The 16,257-nt window shown below is 44.0% G+C and overlaps 1 protein-coding gene across 1 annotated transcript; it reads right to left on the bottom strand.

Annotated features, from left to right (window-relative positions):
• Positions 1-426: 426 nt before the first annotated feature.
• On the bottom strand, positions 427-15,632 carry bmerb1 (bMERB domain containing 1). The gene is made up of 6 exons (XM_042103166.1): positions 15,373-15,632; positions 10,452-10,572; positions 6,856-6,929; positions 3,806-3,920; positions 2,711-2,793; positions 427-2,151 (listed from the first exon to the last, which is right to left on the bottom strand). Exons 1-6 carry the CDS (start codon positions 15,473-15,475, stop codon positions 2,033-2,035), a joined length of 615 nt encoding a protein of 204 aa, XP_041959100.1. The 5' UTR covers positions 15,476-15,632; the 3' UTR covers positions 427-2,032.
• Between the last annotated feature and the right edge of the window lie 625 nt (positions 15,633-16,257).

Genomic DNA, 16,257 nt, shown 5'->3' with positions numbered 1-16,257 from the left:
TCATAACAGTTTCACCTCAACACGAACAATGCCAGAGTACTAATCCAATGTGTGATTGAAGTGTTCCCTTAATTTGGTTAGATTTTTAAATTTATTTGCACCAAGTGCAACCCCAGAAAAATCACAGAACTACAAATTTAATATCCAAGAAATAACTGGTCATCTGATAGATCACCTGGGTTGATATTAACTGTGTAGTTAATATATTATAGAATGTCTTGACCGTTGCAAAAAAGACTGAACCTTTTTCGTTTTTATGCAGCCATCGTGCTCACCGTATATCAACCTTTTCCCTGATTTTGCTGATGTGTTGCTAAGATACGAGTCTCATCCTGGGAGTTTATGAATAGTAACAAACATGTTGATTATCTTGTAAGATGAAGGGACCATGCTCATGAGACAACCACCAACCATCAAATCCAGAAAGATGCCTCATTTATTTAAACATATATTTACAGACATGGAGATGGATCATCACATTTCTGTGTGTACGTACCGTGTAATCTATAGCAAAAGGCCCTAAGAGAGAAATACACAAACACAGTTCAGAGGGAGCGAACAGGAGTGCAGTAAATAACCACCAGATCTCGTTAGTAAATAACCACCAGATCTCCACCCATCATTATGTTCAGAGCTTATTTAGACGAAGTATTTACAAGAATTGCATTCATCTTTGCATTATATTGAAGATTTTTTTTTTTGTCTTTTTGTCTGCAAGAAGGAACAAAAATTCAATGCTAATAGTAATGTTGACACTAGTCAGAAATGATGGTCAATGTAATCATTGTAAAATAAGTAATCGATGCATATTCTGTTCATGTGTTTGCATATGAAATTAAAGGGATTGGGTGAGTGGATCTTTGCATGAAGCAGGAACCGTACTGTACAGGTGCTGTATGGTGGCCCAGGACGGCCCCAGTGTCACGCACCTCATAGTGGAGGAACTGATCTAGGGTCAGCCCAGCTCAACCCACAGTCATCTGGATCCACAGTGCAAGACTGACCCCTGATCAGAGATCCCTTTTGATTAAAGTGTCAAAATGCTGATGGGGGGGGGGGGGGGGGGGGTGTTTGTGTGTATACCTGTTCTACTATGTGGTGGAAAAAAAGAGACGTGACTCCTCTCGACCCACCTCCCGTGTGTGAAACCTGTGTGCGCATGTGTGAAAGCATCAGGGTGTTTGTGCTTGGCAATTGTCAACATGACACCAAAAAAAAAATCACACAGATTTTGTTCTCTTTTGAAAAAGGCCTCAATTGAAGGAACTGAAGCCCATTCCAGAAGTTGCCTTCATAAAAGTTGTGGTGAAATGGCACTCTTTAAGCTGCTCACATCACATGCTTTGTCTGAATTTAAAGGCAGTGTTGTAAAATTCTTCACATTCTGCCACCATATGTGGTGTGAAAGATCAAACTTTAAACTCACAGTGGAAAAAAAAGTGTTGCCTTCACTCGAGTACAAAAATGCAGCAATGCAGCTTCAAAAGAAAGAATAAAGGAATCCATTTAACCAGCTGAACTCTCAGGTGAGAATACAACAACTATTGTGCACTTTCAGCCAAACTCCTGCCTCAAAACTGCGGAGTCCTCAAACGATGCTGTTATATAACCTAAACCTACTGTACAGAATACAGGGGTGTAATAGCACAACACATTGTCTAGACTCTAGAGTGGTTTATGGGGAGCATGCTGACACGTCTTATCCACGCATCATTGATTGGCTAATTGAATGTTAATGTGACAACTGTCCGACAGGCTAAAACCACGCTGGGCACAGCGTCCCCGCTCCATTAGCAATCAATGAGCGGCAGCACTGCTCATCAAGATAAGCGTTTCCCCCTACGGCCTCGGACAAGCGCCGCTCAGGCTGATCCTGTTCCTCGGCCTTCGCCTGTTTACTTTGTCACTTCTGGCAGGATAGTTCAGCACTCAGGTTTCTCAGAGGGAGGAGGTGGGTTAAGGTTACGGGAGAGAGTCTGGCGAGGGCTTTGGGTTGGGGGGTGGCGGGGGTTGTGGTTGAAGGGACGTTTCGTTACATGATGGCACACTGAGTGGCACCACAGCAGTCCTTGATGATGGCGACGCTGGACTTGACGACGGAGGGCTTGTTGGGCGGAGGCTCTGGGACGCTTCTCTTGGGCTTGGCAGGACCTGAAGCAGAACACACGGGGGATGGAGTTATTTCAGTTTGTTTCACATCAGTGAAAGTTAATGTATGTAATGTGATGAATTCACTCAAACATATCCTGCAATCCATGGTTGTTTATTTTATTCCTTGCTATCTGTCTTTTTCTCAGATACTTAATGAAATAGAAGAAAATGTGTTTCATTTTGCTTTCCACGATTTTCCCTGAATAGAGATAATTTAAAATGATTTATAAATTAATTACAAATTAATTTGCAATGCTGTGTGCTTGATGAAGCACACTAATCATGTAAGATTATTAAACATGACGCATCAGTCAAGTTTGATCATCTCATAACCAATGTGACTGCAATGAAAGGGCAGAACTATTCTGGCCTTTATAAAGCCATCAAAAATGTACATAAATGTTGATGGCATCTCTATGACCAGCTAATTAGAAGGCATTGGAGAGGGAGTGACTTTGAAGTTGGGTTCAAATGTCCTCTCCTCTCTCTCCCCTCCTTCCATTCCATCCTTCCTGAAACGAGACACCGCAGCTCCTCGGGTTGGTTCGGACTCACTCACCCTCGGCCACTTTGGCCAGCTTCTCCAGCGGCATGAGCTTGAGCCGGAGGAAGTCGGCCATCTCCTTGTCCTCCTCCTGCTCCCTGTGTGTGAGAGAGAGAGAGAGAGAGAGAGAAGAGATGGGGGGAGAGCAGAGAAGAGGGTGAGGATGACTCAACACTCCTCTGGGTGTGGGCTGAGAGACCAAGGCCACAGGGCCCTCCCCTTGAACATGCCCCCACCAGACAGAGAGCAAGAGAATCACCACTGTGCTATTCCCCCCTTTCCCTGTCTCCATTAAACTCCCACACAGATGTTGGGCTCGAGAGAGAGACCTTGGGGGTTGTCAAAGAGAAAATATACATAAATATGAAACAGACATAAATATTGTGGGTGACAGCGGAGCGGCCGTGGCAGGTTAATGGGGACGTTCACCTGTGATCTGTGCGCCACTGATCCTGCGAGGGGGAGTCATTAGTCTAAGCGCGTACTGGAGGCCATTACATAAAGCCGGGCGCTCCGCTCCAATCAATGGCTCTTACTGGACGCCTGCTCCCCGAGCGCTTGCACAGTCATCAGTTTACGGAGGAGTAGGGTGAAGCACCATCGATGCTCAAAAACAATAAGAGCCAAACTGACGCTTTATGGTCTGTGCTAGGAGGTTTTTGGTAGTTAGTCTAAGGAGTTAAATAGGCATGAGTGATATGTCCATTCTTAAATGATTTTTTAATGATGATTATTATATTATATATTACATATTTTTGATGATCACATTTGGGGATATGACTAATTTTATAAACACAATAGCTTGTTCACCCAAAAGAAATCTCACAGCCAGCAACAGAAAATCACTGAAAATCTATGGTTAGTCTAACCCTTTAACACTGTATGTTCTTAATATGCAATCACTGAATTCCACTAAACATAAGTCATGCTTAAGTACATGAACAAGTCATGCTTAAGTACAGTTTGTTTTGGATTTGGACTGGGTGATTCATTTTGAACAGTTTGCTCTGAATTAATCCCTTACATCCGTCACAGCATGGCAGGGGTGCCACCATAGAGTTATGGCCAGAATACAAATCACCCCCTTCTTCCCACTGGAGCGCGTCTCACCTTAATCTCTCCACCTCCGCGTCGTCCACCAGGAAGTCCCTCTTCTGCACCAGTTTATGGATCTTCTGGATTAACTCCTCCTCTCCCTGCCGGTGCTTCTTGGTCTTCTCTCTCTCTACAGGGAGCATAAGAACAGATGGGTGGACAGTACATACTCATTCACCAGGCATCCCACAGTGGTGGGCGTCCCTTAGTGTTGGTCTTCTCTCTCTCTATGGGGAGCAAAAACATAGATGGGCGTATATACTGTAATACTGTTCGTCAGGCTTCTCACAGTGGTGGACTTCCCTCAGAATCGAATGGATACACAGACAGATACAACAGATCCTGATATTGCTAATACCTTCTCCTTGAAAATATTAATCCATTCCAGACATTACTGTAGTGTGTGTGTATATGGGAGTAAAGGAGGGGATTAAATGGGATTAAGAGGTGTGTGAGTGTTTCAGTATTATCCTTATAATACCAAAGCACTGAAGCATCTGTGGAATAAAGATGAATGGATTTAAAACAAAAAGAGAAAGACATCCAGAGAGGATGAACATGAGTGTACGCTCCAGAAGACTGGCTCTTATTTGAGCTGGAGGGGAGCACATTGTCCACTAATTGGATTGGCTCACCTTGATATATTGTGGTGGACGTTGAGCGGGGAGCACCACGGATATGGCCAAAGGGAGTGTTTAACTTAATTCCATCTCGTCGCGCCACGAGCTTTATGGCCAGCCGGACTACATTAATGTTTTAATCAGGCCGGATAGGCCCAGGAGGAGACGGCACTAGAGAGGCTGTTGTGAGTATTCTCTTTCATTAAAACCTCGGAGACCACGGACACTGCACACAGCCTTCTAGATGGGCCACTGCCGCACAGTGGAGTCATTATAACTCAAAACAAAACACTAGAATATGAAAACATAGGTCTGAAGATTAAAACAGATATGAATCCTGTAGCCATGTTTATGTTAGTGAGACAATATGTGCAGTGTGGTATATTTGGCTGACATTATGAGAGTCATTATGGTTCATAGACTCATTCTCATCAAGGTTTTTAGCCTCGTTCAAAACCCATCTACTAGGGTAATTAACACAGCCCATTATAACTGATAGCCATTATACTATTATGTCCTCCCTTAGGTCTATATCAGTGATTTGTTATCTGCGGAGTGACCTCTACTCTCTCGGAGTACATATGAAGAGTTCAGATGCAAAACCCTCTAAATCCGTCTGACCACATTTCTTTTAAATGAGCATTTAAAATCCGGTTCCTATAGGTTTTTGCATAGAAATCGATATTTCAGACCAGGAAGAGAGTGTTATTTGGTGTGTTTTGAAGTTAAATTATTTGATTAACGTATACTATGTGAGGAGAGCATTCACTCACCATCTTTATCTCATTTTTGACGTAGGTGGCATTTAGAGGCTTTTGCATCTGAACCTTTCATATGGAAATGGTAATATTTGATAAATGGGGTTTTGACAGATGCAGTCTGCAAACATTGTCGAGAGCTAGTTTTTTTTCTGCAAGGTCATCTCCATAGACTTTGTTTATGGATTCATGAGTTTGCATCTATCTGATTGCACTGAGAATGTTTACTATTGTTTCCTTATTCCCTTGACCTTCATACTCTCTCTCTCTCTCTCTCTCTCTCTCTCTCTCTCTCTCTCTCTCTCACACACACACATGCAAAAGCAGTGTGCTAAGCAGTCTGGGAAATGGCTTGCTATGTTACCAACCCCGAGCAGAGAGCAGGAAGTGCCCCATCAGCTTTTCTCCCCTTTAAACGAAAACACCCCGTGGCTCCTCCTGATGGACTGGGTCTCAGAGGACCACAGACACAGTCACACCTGAGGCTCTTAAAGCATGCACATAAATCCCAATGTCACAGCCATTTGGGGAGAGTCTAGGTAGGGAAACTAGGTCAGGGCTGCGCTAGCCCACGCCTGTAGCGGTCTGCACCACCTCTCTCTGGACTCTGCTTCTCTCCCTGGGTAAGACGTGGTGACCAGAGTGTGGGCCAGTGTAAGAAAAGTACTTAATGACAGTGCTGGGACAAAGTAATAATTAAAGATAATTCTGATACAGTCATTGGGATATAATGACTATGATTGGCTGGTGCTAATAATGCTATATGTACTATGTTTATATTTAAACATATATAGATTTAAAACAAGCATACACACTTTATAAAGCCATAAAAAAATGACATAGCTTCCTTCTGCCGGAATGATGAGTAGAGGTTACAGCTGCTGTAGTCCTTTCGTAGATGAGCAGTAGGCTAGATAAGCAGTAGATAAGCAGTGCATTCATTTCTCATGTTGTGGATCTCTCTCTCCAGCCTCACTGCAGGTACAGCTCCTCTTGGCCGCCCTCCCAGTGAGTACCGGCAGCTACCCACTCAGTCTATCGACACCTCACCACCACAGGCCCAGACCTGCTGCCCTCTCCCAAACACTGATACGGAGACGTGGACACTGTTACTCCTCCTGGACCACTCCTCTCCTCTCTCCAGAGCCGTCGCCCATGGCCAGCCCAGCACTGCCGCAGTCCGCCAGCATGCTGACCAGAGAGCAGCGGCCAGTGCTACTGGTGTGGACGTGGCCTCCATAGGTGCCGTGGGCGTGGCCTCCAGTGGAGATGTGGACGTGACCGCCAGAGGAGCCGTAGGCGTGGTCATGTGTTATAGATGGGGCCACTGGTCAGTCTATGGCATATAGGCTGCAGATACACTAAAAATACAGCTTAAGGTGTATTTAATGTGTGGTTTGCCGTGGTGAGGGTGATGGTGATGGTGATGGAGGATTGTATGATTGTATGTACGATTTCTGGGGATTTCTTTGCTGCACTTCTGTGTGTTTCTATCCCTCACAGAAGAGGAGAGAAAGAGGAGAAATGTTCCCCTGATAGATGTGTGTGCACTTGAACAGAGCCTATCTGTCTCTGGCTCGGAGCGTGCTGAAATCGGAATACTTCTGACAAAGCAAGCAGCTGCCTTTGAAGCATCGCCCGTATTCTACCCGCGGCGGGGAGGGTGGTGGCGTGCCAGTGAGCTTACCTGGCACCAGCACGATTTTCCTCAGCTCCTGCTTCAGGCTCATGATGTCTTGGCACAGCTGAATGTCATCCATCCTGCAAGGACGAACAAAACAAGCACAGAAGATGTTCAGGTTTCCCCTCAAATGACGTACGCCAGCCTGTCTTGTCAGTGCGCCCCCTGTGTGTGTTTTCTGCTGTCGTCGTGCCTGCTGACATCTCTATCTCTGAGGAGAGGTTTGCCTGCAGCTCTAGTTCTCTGTGCTGCCTACACCAAGGGAACACTATATAAAGAAGCTACTTTATGACTTCTTTATAACTTTCAACCTAACCGAGACCTGACACTCTGGTTGTTTTCAGTACGTTTTTGTACATCACAAAAAACACTTCTCTATCTTGACCGTTCTTCTTCTCGTTCCCTTGACTTACAGTTTTTCTCGATTGCTTTTACCTGCTTAAGTAAACTAGAACCCACTTGGTCTTCATGACTACATTCTTTGCACAGCAGAAGTCATCTCTTGCGAATGTGTTCACACATTTTCATTGGGTTCACACATTTCTCACACCCTTTTGCAAAACAGTTAACACAGGTGTCATTCAAAAGCCCCAAACTCTATTGGTTTTCCCATGCTAAACAAAAGGAAAACCTCTTTTCACAGGTGGTATAGATTCCTCTCTATCAAAACGATCGAGAAAAACTGTTACTTCGCTTGAACTGTCATTTAATTGCTTCCTAGTAGTACTATTTCTTGCCACACTACAGTTTTTCTCGATCGTTTTGATACCTGTGTCAACTCTGAAATCACACTCTCAAAACAGTTAACACCCGTGTCTGAACAAAAGCACTCTGGACAAAATGACACATTTTGCTTGCAAAAGGCTGTTAGTAACTCTCTCAAAACACTTAAAACATGCAGCAAAAGCAAATCTTGCCTTCAAACACTACAACTTGTTGCCAATTAAAAAACACTCTTTAATCAATCATTACACACTGGACAACAAAATGCAAAATCTAGTTCTCAAAATGAGCTTTTTTGCTATGTCTGTTCCATTACTTTCTCATTTTTCTGGTAGGTCTATCAGAAAAAAACTGTGAAAAGACAAAATGTACTGAATAAAATGTACTGAATAAAAATAATTTATTAATTCCTCCCAAGATTTAACTGCCATTGACATGTAAGACATACAGTAAATACCTAGCAAGATACAGTAAATTTCATTGAACTACAACTTGTCATTTTTCATCGAAATAGACCTACAGTAAACACCTTTTGTACTGTTTTCTCCACCAAATAGGCAATACAGTACTTTGTCTAAATGTGCATTAGATCCATACTTGCAAATAGCAACACAGAACAGACATCTCTTATGTATAATGAATGATTGCTGATTGAAGAATTGTGCAAAGGAGTTTCACACAGGTGTATCAGAGATTCAGACTTATGCAAGGAATCTATACCACCTGTGAAAAGATGTTTTCCTTTTGTTTAGCATGGGAAAACCAATAGAGTTTGGGGCTTTTGAATGACACCTGTGTTTTGCAAAAGGGTGTGAGAAATGTGTGAACCCAATGAAAATGTGTGAACACATTCGCAAGAGATGACTTCTGCTGTGCAAAGAATGTAGTCATGAAGACCAAGTGGGTTCTAGTTTACTTAAGCAGGTAAAAGCAATCGAGAAAAACTGTAACTGTTTTGCAAAAGGGTGTGAGAAATGTGTGAACCCAATGAAAATGTGTGAACACATTCGCAAGAGATGACTTTTGCTGTGCAAAGAAAGTAGTCATGAAGACCAAGTGGGTTCTAGTTTACTTAAGCAGGTAAAAGCAATCGAGAAAAACTGTAACATGTCCTAGTTGTATTGTACCTTTATCGTTTCGTATTGTTTTTTGTAAGTCGCTTTGGATAAAAGCGATGACTAAATGTAAATGTAGTGAAATCACAAGATAAAAACCCCAACACTGAGAGTAGACTGCCAGTTCTCGAGTTCATTTAGCGTCTCCATATTCACGAGCCTCAAGGCGTATTTTCATATCCAGCGTCTAGAGTTCATTTCCTCCAGGCTCTAAATGACCACAGTTGACACGTGTCTTAAATCATCTCCCGACGGAGACGACTCGACCGCTCCTGACAGTCCTGAATCCTTGTGCTGGTGAGAGCCTGACCCGGCGTCTCCCCATGTATCACAAACGTGCCGTGCCACTGACGCGAGCGAAGGCACAGATAAAGCATTTATCACGGGCGTGTAATGTTAAAGTCCAGCCCTGTTCAAATGGATGTTTTCAATATTCACGGATATCAATAGGCTGTAGGAAATGAGTGTTCCCAGATGCTGACGCTTCTGATTAAAAGGCGGCGGGGCCGCCAGGTGAGGGGGGGGGGGGGGGTGGTGAATCACCCACTGTCACTGGGCGACATGTCGCCTGTTAGTCCCTCTTGTTCAGAGCTCACTGAAGCCTCCAGGTCCAGTGCTCCCCCTCTCCTCCTCCTCCTCCTCCTCCCCCCATGTCTGCTCTGCAGTGACAGCCACCAAGGGACTTAATCCTCAGTGCTATAAATCAGCGTATGACTCATCCACACTCCCACCTCCTCCCTCTTTATCGTCCCCCTCCCCTTCCATGTCGCTCCCTCCAACTCTCTTTTTCTCTCTACCTCCCTCTCTCTCTCTCTCTCCATCTCTTTCTTGTTCATGTACCCAATTACTGCTTCCAGCAGCTACTGCAGTCTGCCTCTCCATCTGTTTAGGGTGTGTGTGTGTGTGTTTGTTTTTGTTTGTATTTGTGTATGTGTATGTGCCTCTGTGTTTGTGTGTGTGTTTTTTGTGTGTATGTGTGTGTGTGTGTAAGTGTACACATTTACGTGCCTCTGTGTTTGTTTATATGCGTGTGTGTGTGTGTGTGTGTGTGTGTGTTTGTGTGTGCGTGTGTGTGTGTGTGTGTGTGTGTGTGTGTGTGTGTGTGTGTTCACAAACTTCGGTAGCAGTTTGCCTCACACCACCAGACTTCACAACAACAGATAAAAGCCCCTCCGCCATCCCCCACCACATATTTTTGTTTCTTAGTGTTTTGTGCCCCCAACGTTGTCTTCAAGCAGCGCTGCCTGGAAGGCGCTAAGGTTAGGTATGGGCTAAGGTTAGGGTTAGGTTTAGGATAAGGTGCCTTTCAGTCGACGGTGGCAGTGCTGCCTGGAAGACGACGTTGGGGGCATAAAACACCATCGAGCCATATTTTTCCATCTACACCCCCTGTGCAGAATGTCTGTAACCTTTTTAAATCCTCTCTTCTGGCTCCAGACTGACCGCTGGGCATCTAACTGTTTGTCTGCACAGCCGCAGCAGGAAATTGATAGTCACCTAACAGAAAGCCCTGGTGCGCTAATAGAAGGACACATGCAGCAGTGGGCATGTCTGTGGGTATAACAATGTGTACATTCCTGCTCAGAGCCCTGAGGGGATAAGGCATCGTGGCAAAGCACTCAGAGGGGTGACGTGGCTGATGTTGCCGTGGTGACGTGGGCGGCGGCGGCGGCGGTGGCGGTGATGATGCTATCATGGGCGGAGAGAGAGAGAGAGAAAGAGAGAGAGAGCGAGGGAGAGAGAGAGAGAGCGAGGGTGACTCACATGTAGCGCAGCTCGGACTCGCGGCGCACCAGGACCTCCCGGAGACGCTGGATGCGCGCCATCTCCACCTCGATCTCGTCTGGGGACATGGTGCTGTCGATCATGGACACGTCCCCCTGGCCTGAGGGGACACAGAGGGGACAGAGCACATGTGATCATAAGTGTCATAAGCACCAGCTTCCCAGGGAGGGTGTTATGTGGAGAAAGCTAAACGTGAACACTAGTTTCTCTAATCGTGACCATACATTCAAAGGGTCAGAAATATGGTATACACTGTGGATATTACACATTGCATATCATAAATAAATGACCCCTGTCACACTAATACAGTATATATAGATATATCACCTTAATTTGACCACTGTTGGTCAGTCAGAGAGGTGGAGCAGAGATGGAGACACCCTAAAGTGTGCTAAGCAAATAGTGAAGCTAAGATGGAGAGACGGTATTTACTGTAGGACAATATAAAGCTGTTCCTGTGAGGAATAAGGAACGGAAAATGAGTAGGAGATTGAATAGGTGTATTTCAAGTGGATGTATTTCATTCTATGCTGTATTTCAGGATGTATTTTAGTGTGAATATATACTGTATGATTACATGTAGTTGTTACGGGAGCAAAACTATGAACTGTAAAATTCTGTATTTTTACTAATTGAAACAAAACGAGAAGGGGATAGCGTCCATTTCTCCTAAATGCAAAGGAAACTAGTGAGGAAAACAATGAGTTTTATATTCCTGGATAGTAAAAATTACCCTCGCAAGACAAGTGGGGTTTAATAGGGATTTAAAGGTAAAAGGAATTGAGATCAGTTCTTCCTCTGTTCCCAGACAGCAGCAGACATGTATTTACCGACCTGACCAACAGCTGCTCTAATACACTTGAATACGCTCAAATGTCTTCTATTGAAGACATGTGATTCCAGCCTTCACACAAGAGCTGACGCCACTCCCTCCACAGATTTCTTTACACTTCTCCACAATGGAGGTTTGTTTTGCAATACATCCGAGCCTTTATAAAGTACTCTACTCAAGGTCTGCATATAACTTTCAGGACTGGAAACGTATCTGGCCTTGATTTAGTGACAAATAAAAATGCAAAATAGGACTGGTTCATAAATAGACTGTGGCTGTATCCTTAAAACATGCTCTCAAAGCCTTACTGGAAACTTAATTAAGCCCATTCTAACAAAGTTGTTCATCTGTGCTTGTCACATGTAGTTATGAAATCCACACACAAACATAAACACTGCGCCTAAAGGATAGCCTTAGAAGCTGCAGTCTTTCCCAGAATCCTCCTTGACAGTTCTAAAGCTCCTTTTTATCTTTAAATCTTTGAAACAAGCAGGACACACTAAACTCAGAAAAATAAACACGCCTCGTCAACTCTGTGTCAGCAATAGCTGACTAAGACAAACAGATTGTCCTGTAGCTATGCAAATGGATGCCTGGGGAACACTCATACTGGGCATTTATACCCTCGCACAATTAAAGAGGGGATGCCAGGAGTGGCCTTGAGTCTGCCAGGCTCTATATTTCTCTGGTGAACAGGGCAGTGCCAGCAGCTCCTCGCTTGTTGTCCTGTGTCATTTTACTGCAACAAGCCACGGCGGCCATTTCTGCACTCACAATAGGCAATTATAAATGTTCTGCTCCAGTGGGCCAAAGGACAAGATAAGCACTGCCCCCGTTGCACCTAACACAATGGAGTCAGGGACAACGACTGGTGCTAAACGACCGCTTTTTTTTGTCAACGAAAGCGGCAGTATGTCATAAGGCGCCTGGTCTTGGAAGCACTGATTAGACTTGGAGTTTTAACCACAGTGATGATGGTGACATATCCTGAACAGGATGAAAACATCTGCTAGCACTAACAGTTCACACCAGTGCTAATAGTGTTGTTTAAGTTTTGCTAGCACTAACAGTTCACACCAGTTCTAATAATGTTGTTTTAGTTTGTGCTGCATGTGTTATATTAGTGTATGCCGCATACATTGCGATATATACATTGAGGCCAATAAGGTTTTTTGAAAATGTACCAAACACTAAATTCTCTATACTGTAAGTACATAACAGTAGTTCCTTCCAACCATGAGCTTCCGAAAGTGTTACTAACAGACGGCTCGAAAACGGCAAGTCAAAGGGCAAGGCCACAGGTGACTGCGTGACGTGTAACTAAAGAAGACTGCCAGCCTGCTGTGTGGAGTCGTCATGTCTCCTCCATTACTGTCAGCTCGGCCCAGCGAGTGGTCGGCAGTGAGCTCGGATGCCTCCTGTCCTGTCCTGTGTCTGGCCAGTCAGCACAAACTGATGGAACGGCCCAGGCCTCCGAGTAGAGTACGGAGAGAGCAGAGAGAGGGTGGACATCATGTCTGACTGGCATCCCCCGCCCGACACTCACAGTACGCCGACACACACTCTCGCAAACACACACACACACACACTCTCTCACAGACACACACACACACACACACACACACACACAATCACACACACACACCTCTGCATCACAGCTAATGTGCTCCAACTGTGCTTGCTTCCTGAGTGTCTGTAGTAAAATCTGAGCTGGAAATAAGTGTTGTGTGGATATATGAGCTACCTGGCTGCTCTGAGTAGAGGGAAGTATCCACAGTAAGTAAGAGTGTTAGCCCAGATAGTGTACTGCCCAGTCAGTGCTGCACTGTTGCATAATCAAAAAACACATACCAGGCCAACCGTCTGTCTATGTTCTCTCTCTCTCTCTCTCGCACACACACACACACACTTTCTCTCTCTCTCTCTCTCACACACACACATTCTATCTCTCTCTCGCTCTCTCACACACATACACTTTATCTATCTCTCTCTCTCTCTCACACACACACACTTTCTCTCTCTCGCTCTCTCTCACACACACACACACACACACACACTTTTTCTCTCTCTCTTTCTCTCTCTCTCTCTCTCTTGTTTATCTGCCAGACAGTCTCTGTCTCATATCCCTGTCCAAAAGCGTGCACACACACACACACACACACACACACACACACACACACACACACACACACACACACACACACACACACACACACACACACATAATATACACACTGCACATGCATTCGTACCATCACCCTGCCCACTCAAGGCTGGTGTGACTAGACCAAGGGATCTAGTTGGCCGTAAGCCAAGCCTTTAATAATGAAATCCACACAGAAGCTTTAAAGCTGCCTCTCGCTCCAGCTGATGCCACTTCTACAGTGCAGTTCAATAAAGAAATTGTGGACTCAGGAGAACACATACACCCGCAAAACAAAAACTACCCCCATTTTAACAGGAAGCCTGTTTTTATTTGGAGAAAAGAGAGCCAATACGATGATGAGTATGCACAATAGCAAGAAAAAACAACAACATTTAAAATAGATGTGTTGGGATTGAGTTACAAGCTAAATCCCTACAACTGCAGATAGCGGACAGACGTGCTTCTCACCTGGATCTGAGCTAGTGATTAGGGAACAGCTTGTGATTAGGGAACGTTACAAGACACCTACTGTACATGCAGTCAGGAGGCTTGATTTACAGCTGCAGGCTCTGGGACTGAGGTGATGCAGTTATCGGCCTTCAAGTTGCATTTGCACTGAAGTGTCTGCTACAGACTGGAATGCATGGCTTGCTTTGGGTATATGATTTCTAATGTATGATGATGAAAAAGAGGAATTATTATATCAAGGTATGTGTCCGTTTGTACTGTATCTGTGTGTTTTTGATTTCCGCTGCGCATCGGGGTCCGGTTCGCCCTGTTGGGACCTATATTTCCCGATAATGACTGGCGTTCTATACATTATCCCTTACATATGGCATACCTGTCTTCATTCAAATGCATGATGTGAAAGTGTGTTAAGTGCGTTGCTCTTTGTGTGTGTGTGTGTGTGTGTGTGTGTGTGTGTGTGTGTGTGTGTGTGTGTGTGTGTGTGTATGTGAGAGAAAGAGAGAATGAGAGAGGAGAGACTAAAAATAGAAGCAGCTGCTCCTATTCATTGAACATCAGCATTAATCTCCATGTTCTTCTACTTGGATCATCTCTGATTTCATTTTATGGTTACTCTCTCTCTCTCTCTCGCTCTCTATCTCTCAAAAAGTCCTAGGAACACGCTTTCTGAGGTTTCTCTATATAACTCTCTCCCTCCCTTATGCACGCTCTCTATTTGTGTCCATGGAGAACTGATAAAGTTTTCCCAGACACTGTGATGGACCATGATGATAAGCAGAACCACTTCAGCCAGGAAACAAACCCAGAAATGGTGCTATCTAGATTCTTCAGGCTCACAAGATTTCCATAGAACCTTTTGGCGCTGTGGGACAAGGACATGAGAAACCTTCAAGAGTTCATCCATGGAGAAAGAATAGCAGTATGGAGATATATAATCTAATCACTCATGTGAAGCAAGCAACCCACTTCAACCATTCAGATTTCTTTTTTATTTTTATTTTATTTGTTATTCTGTGTTTTGTGATTGCATTGTGTATAATGGGTGAACATAAGGCAACCCTGCACTACACTGCACTGGTGTTTCTCAGTCAGGTTTTTTATTTATTTATTTGTTTAAATATAGATTTCTCTCTCTCTAAATGGGTGTCCCTGATTTAAAAGCCTATGCAAGTTAAGTCGAGTGTTATATGGGTCACTGGATCACTGACAGATTCATATTGTAGGCTATCTATTGCAGCAGGCATTTATGTCTAAGGAGATGGAAACAACCCCACACAGTAGCCTATAGCATATGTTATTTGCCGGACAAAAGATCAGTAGCAGAAGGTGTTTTCAGTGAGCTTCAAATGTTTTAAAACGTAAGTGGGGAGGGAGAATGCATTTTAAAATAACGATGTTTCTGAAACACAAGCCATCGCACTGCTCAGATTTGAAAAACAACATATGACCCTTACCTTTATCCATGTTCCAGTCGGTCTCTTGCACAGCGCCGTAGCTCTTCAATGTTTTCTCCGAGTCCGAAATAGATTTCTTTAATTCCATAGTGGATACAGACATCTTTGCAAATCCAAATTGTTAAAAGATCTCACTTTAGTACTTGGGGTTTGATCTCACAGGCTTGAAACTTGGTCCTGTGCACCGTTCAGGAGAAATCAGCCTTCAGTGCGCTCCACCGAACTGGGTTGATGATCATCTTCCCTGGTAAGAAGCACGGTTTCTTTGACGTCTGGGATGTTGAGGGATGCAGCGGGCATGCGCACAACGGTATGTGACACAGGAGGAGCAAAGCAAACGTTTGGAGAACAAGGCAATATGGACGGGGTGTTGCGAGGTAACCATAATTTGCCTTTTGATAGCCTATGTCTCTACAGTGCATAACTAAACTGGTCCATAGGTGCATTTCAGGATTTGTTAAATTCATAACCTTGCAAGCCTATGAGACGTGGCTATGTAATAGTGAGGCTGCTTGCTTTCATGTAGCCTAATCAGCCATGCTTTAGAGGGATGCTTTCTGTTTCCAACCTGAATGAAAATACAAATAGCCTCTAAGCCCAAATGATACTGTCTGGGCTTCACACTTCCCATAACCATTTTAAAAGAAAGATGGACAATTTGTTTTCTCTTTGTGTTTTTATTTAGCACCACACACTTACAGAGCAATTACAACTTCAGTAGATCAATAAATGAATGCGTTATTCAGAATAAATACTCTACAGAAAAAAAATATACTGTTCCTATGAGATAAGTTTCCACATAAATGATCAAATTGATCCTTGGGAACTGACCATTTGAGATAATTTCATGGAAAATACATGTTACATGTTCTATTATTTATGTAC

Source organism: Alosa sapidissima, chromosome 9, assembly GCF_018492685.1.
Source record: "Alosa sapidissima isolate fAloSap1 chromosome 9, fAloSap1.pri, whole genome shotgun sequence".
NCBI classification, from domain to species: domain Eukaryota; kingdom Metazoa; phylum Chordata; class Actinopteri; order Clupeiformes; family Clupeidae; genus Alosa; species Alosa sapidissima.
This window is presented reverse-complemented; position numbering and strand designations above follow the sequence as displayed.

Excerpts from the sequence above, each read along its gene's own strand:
- bmerb1 (XM_042103166.1), bottom strand. The coding sequence starts at position 15,475 with ATGTCTGTATCCACTATGGAATTAAAGAAATCTATTTCGGACTCGGAG. Across the intron at positions 2,794-3,805 it reads GCGGAGGTGGAGAGATTAAG|GGAGCAGGAGGAGGACAAGG; the intron begins GTGAGACGCGCT and ends TCTCACACACAG. Across the intron at positions 2,152-2,710 it reads GCTGGCCAAAGTGGCCGAGG|GTCCTGCCAAGCCCAAGAGA; the intron begins GTGAGTGAGTCC and ends GTTCTGCTTCAG.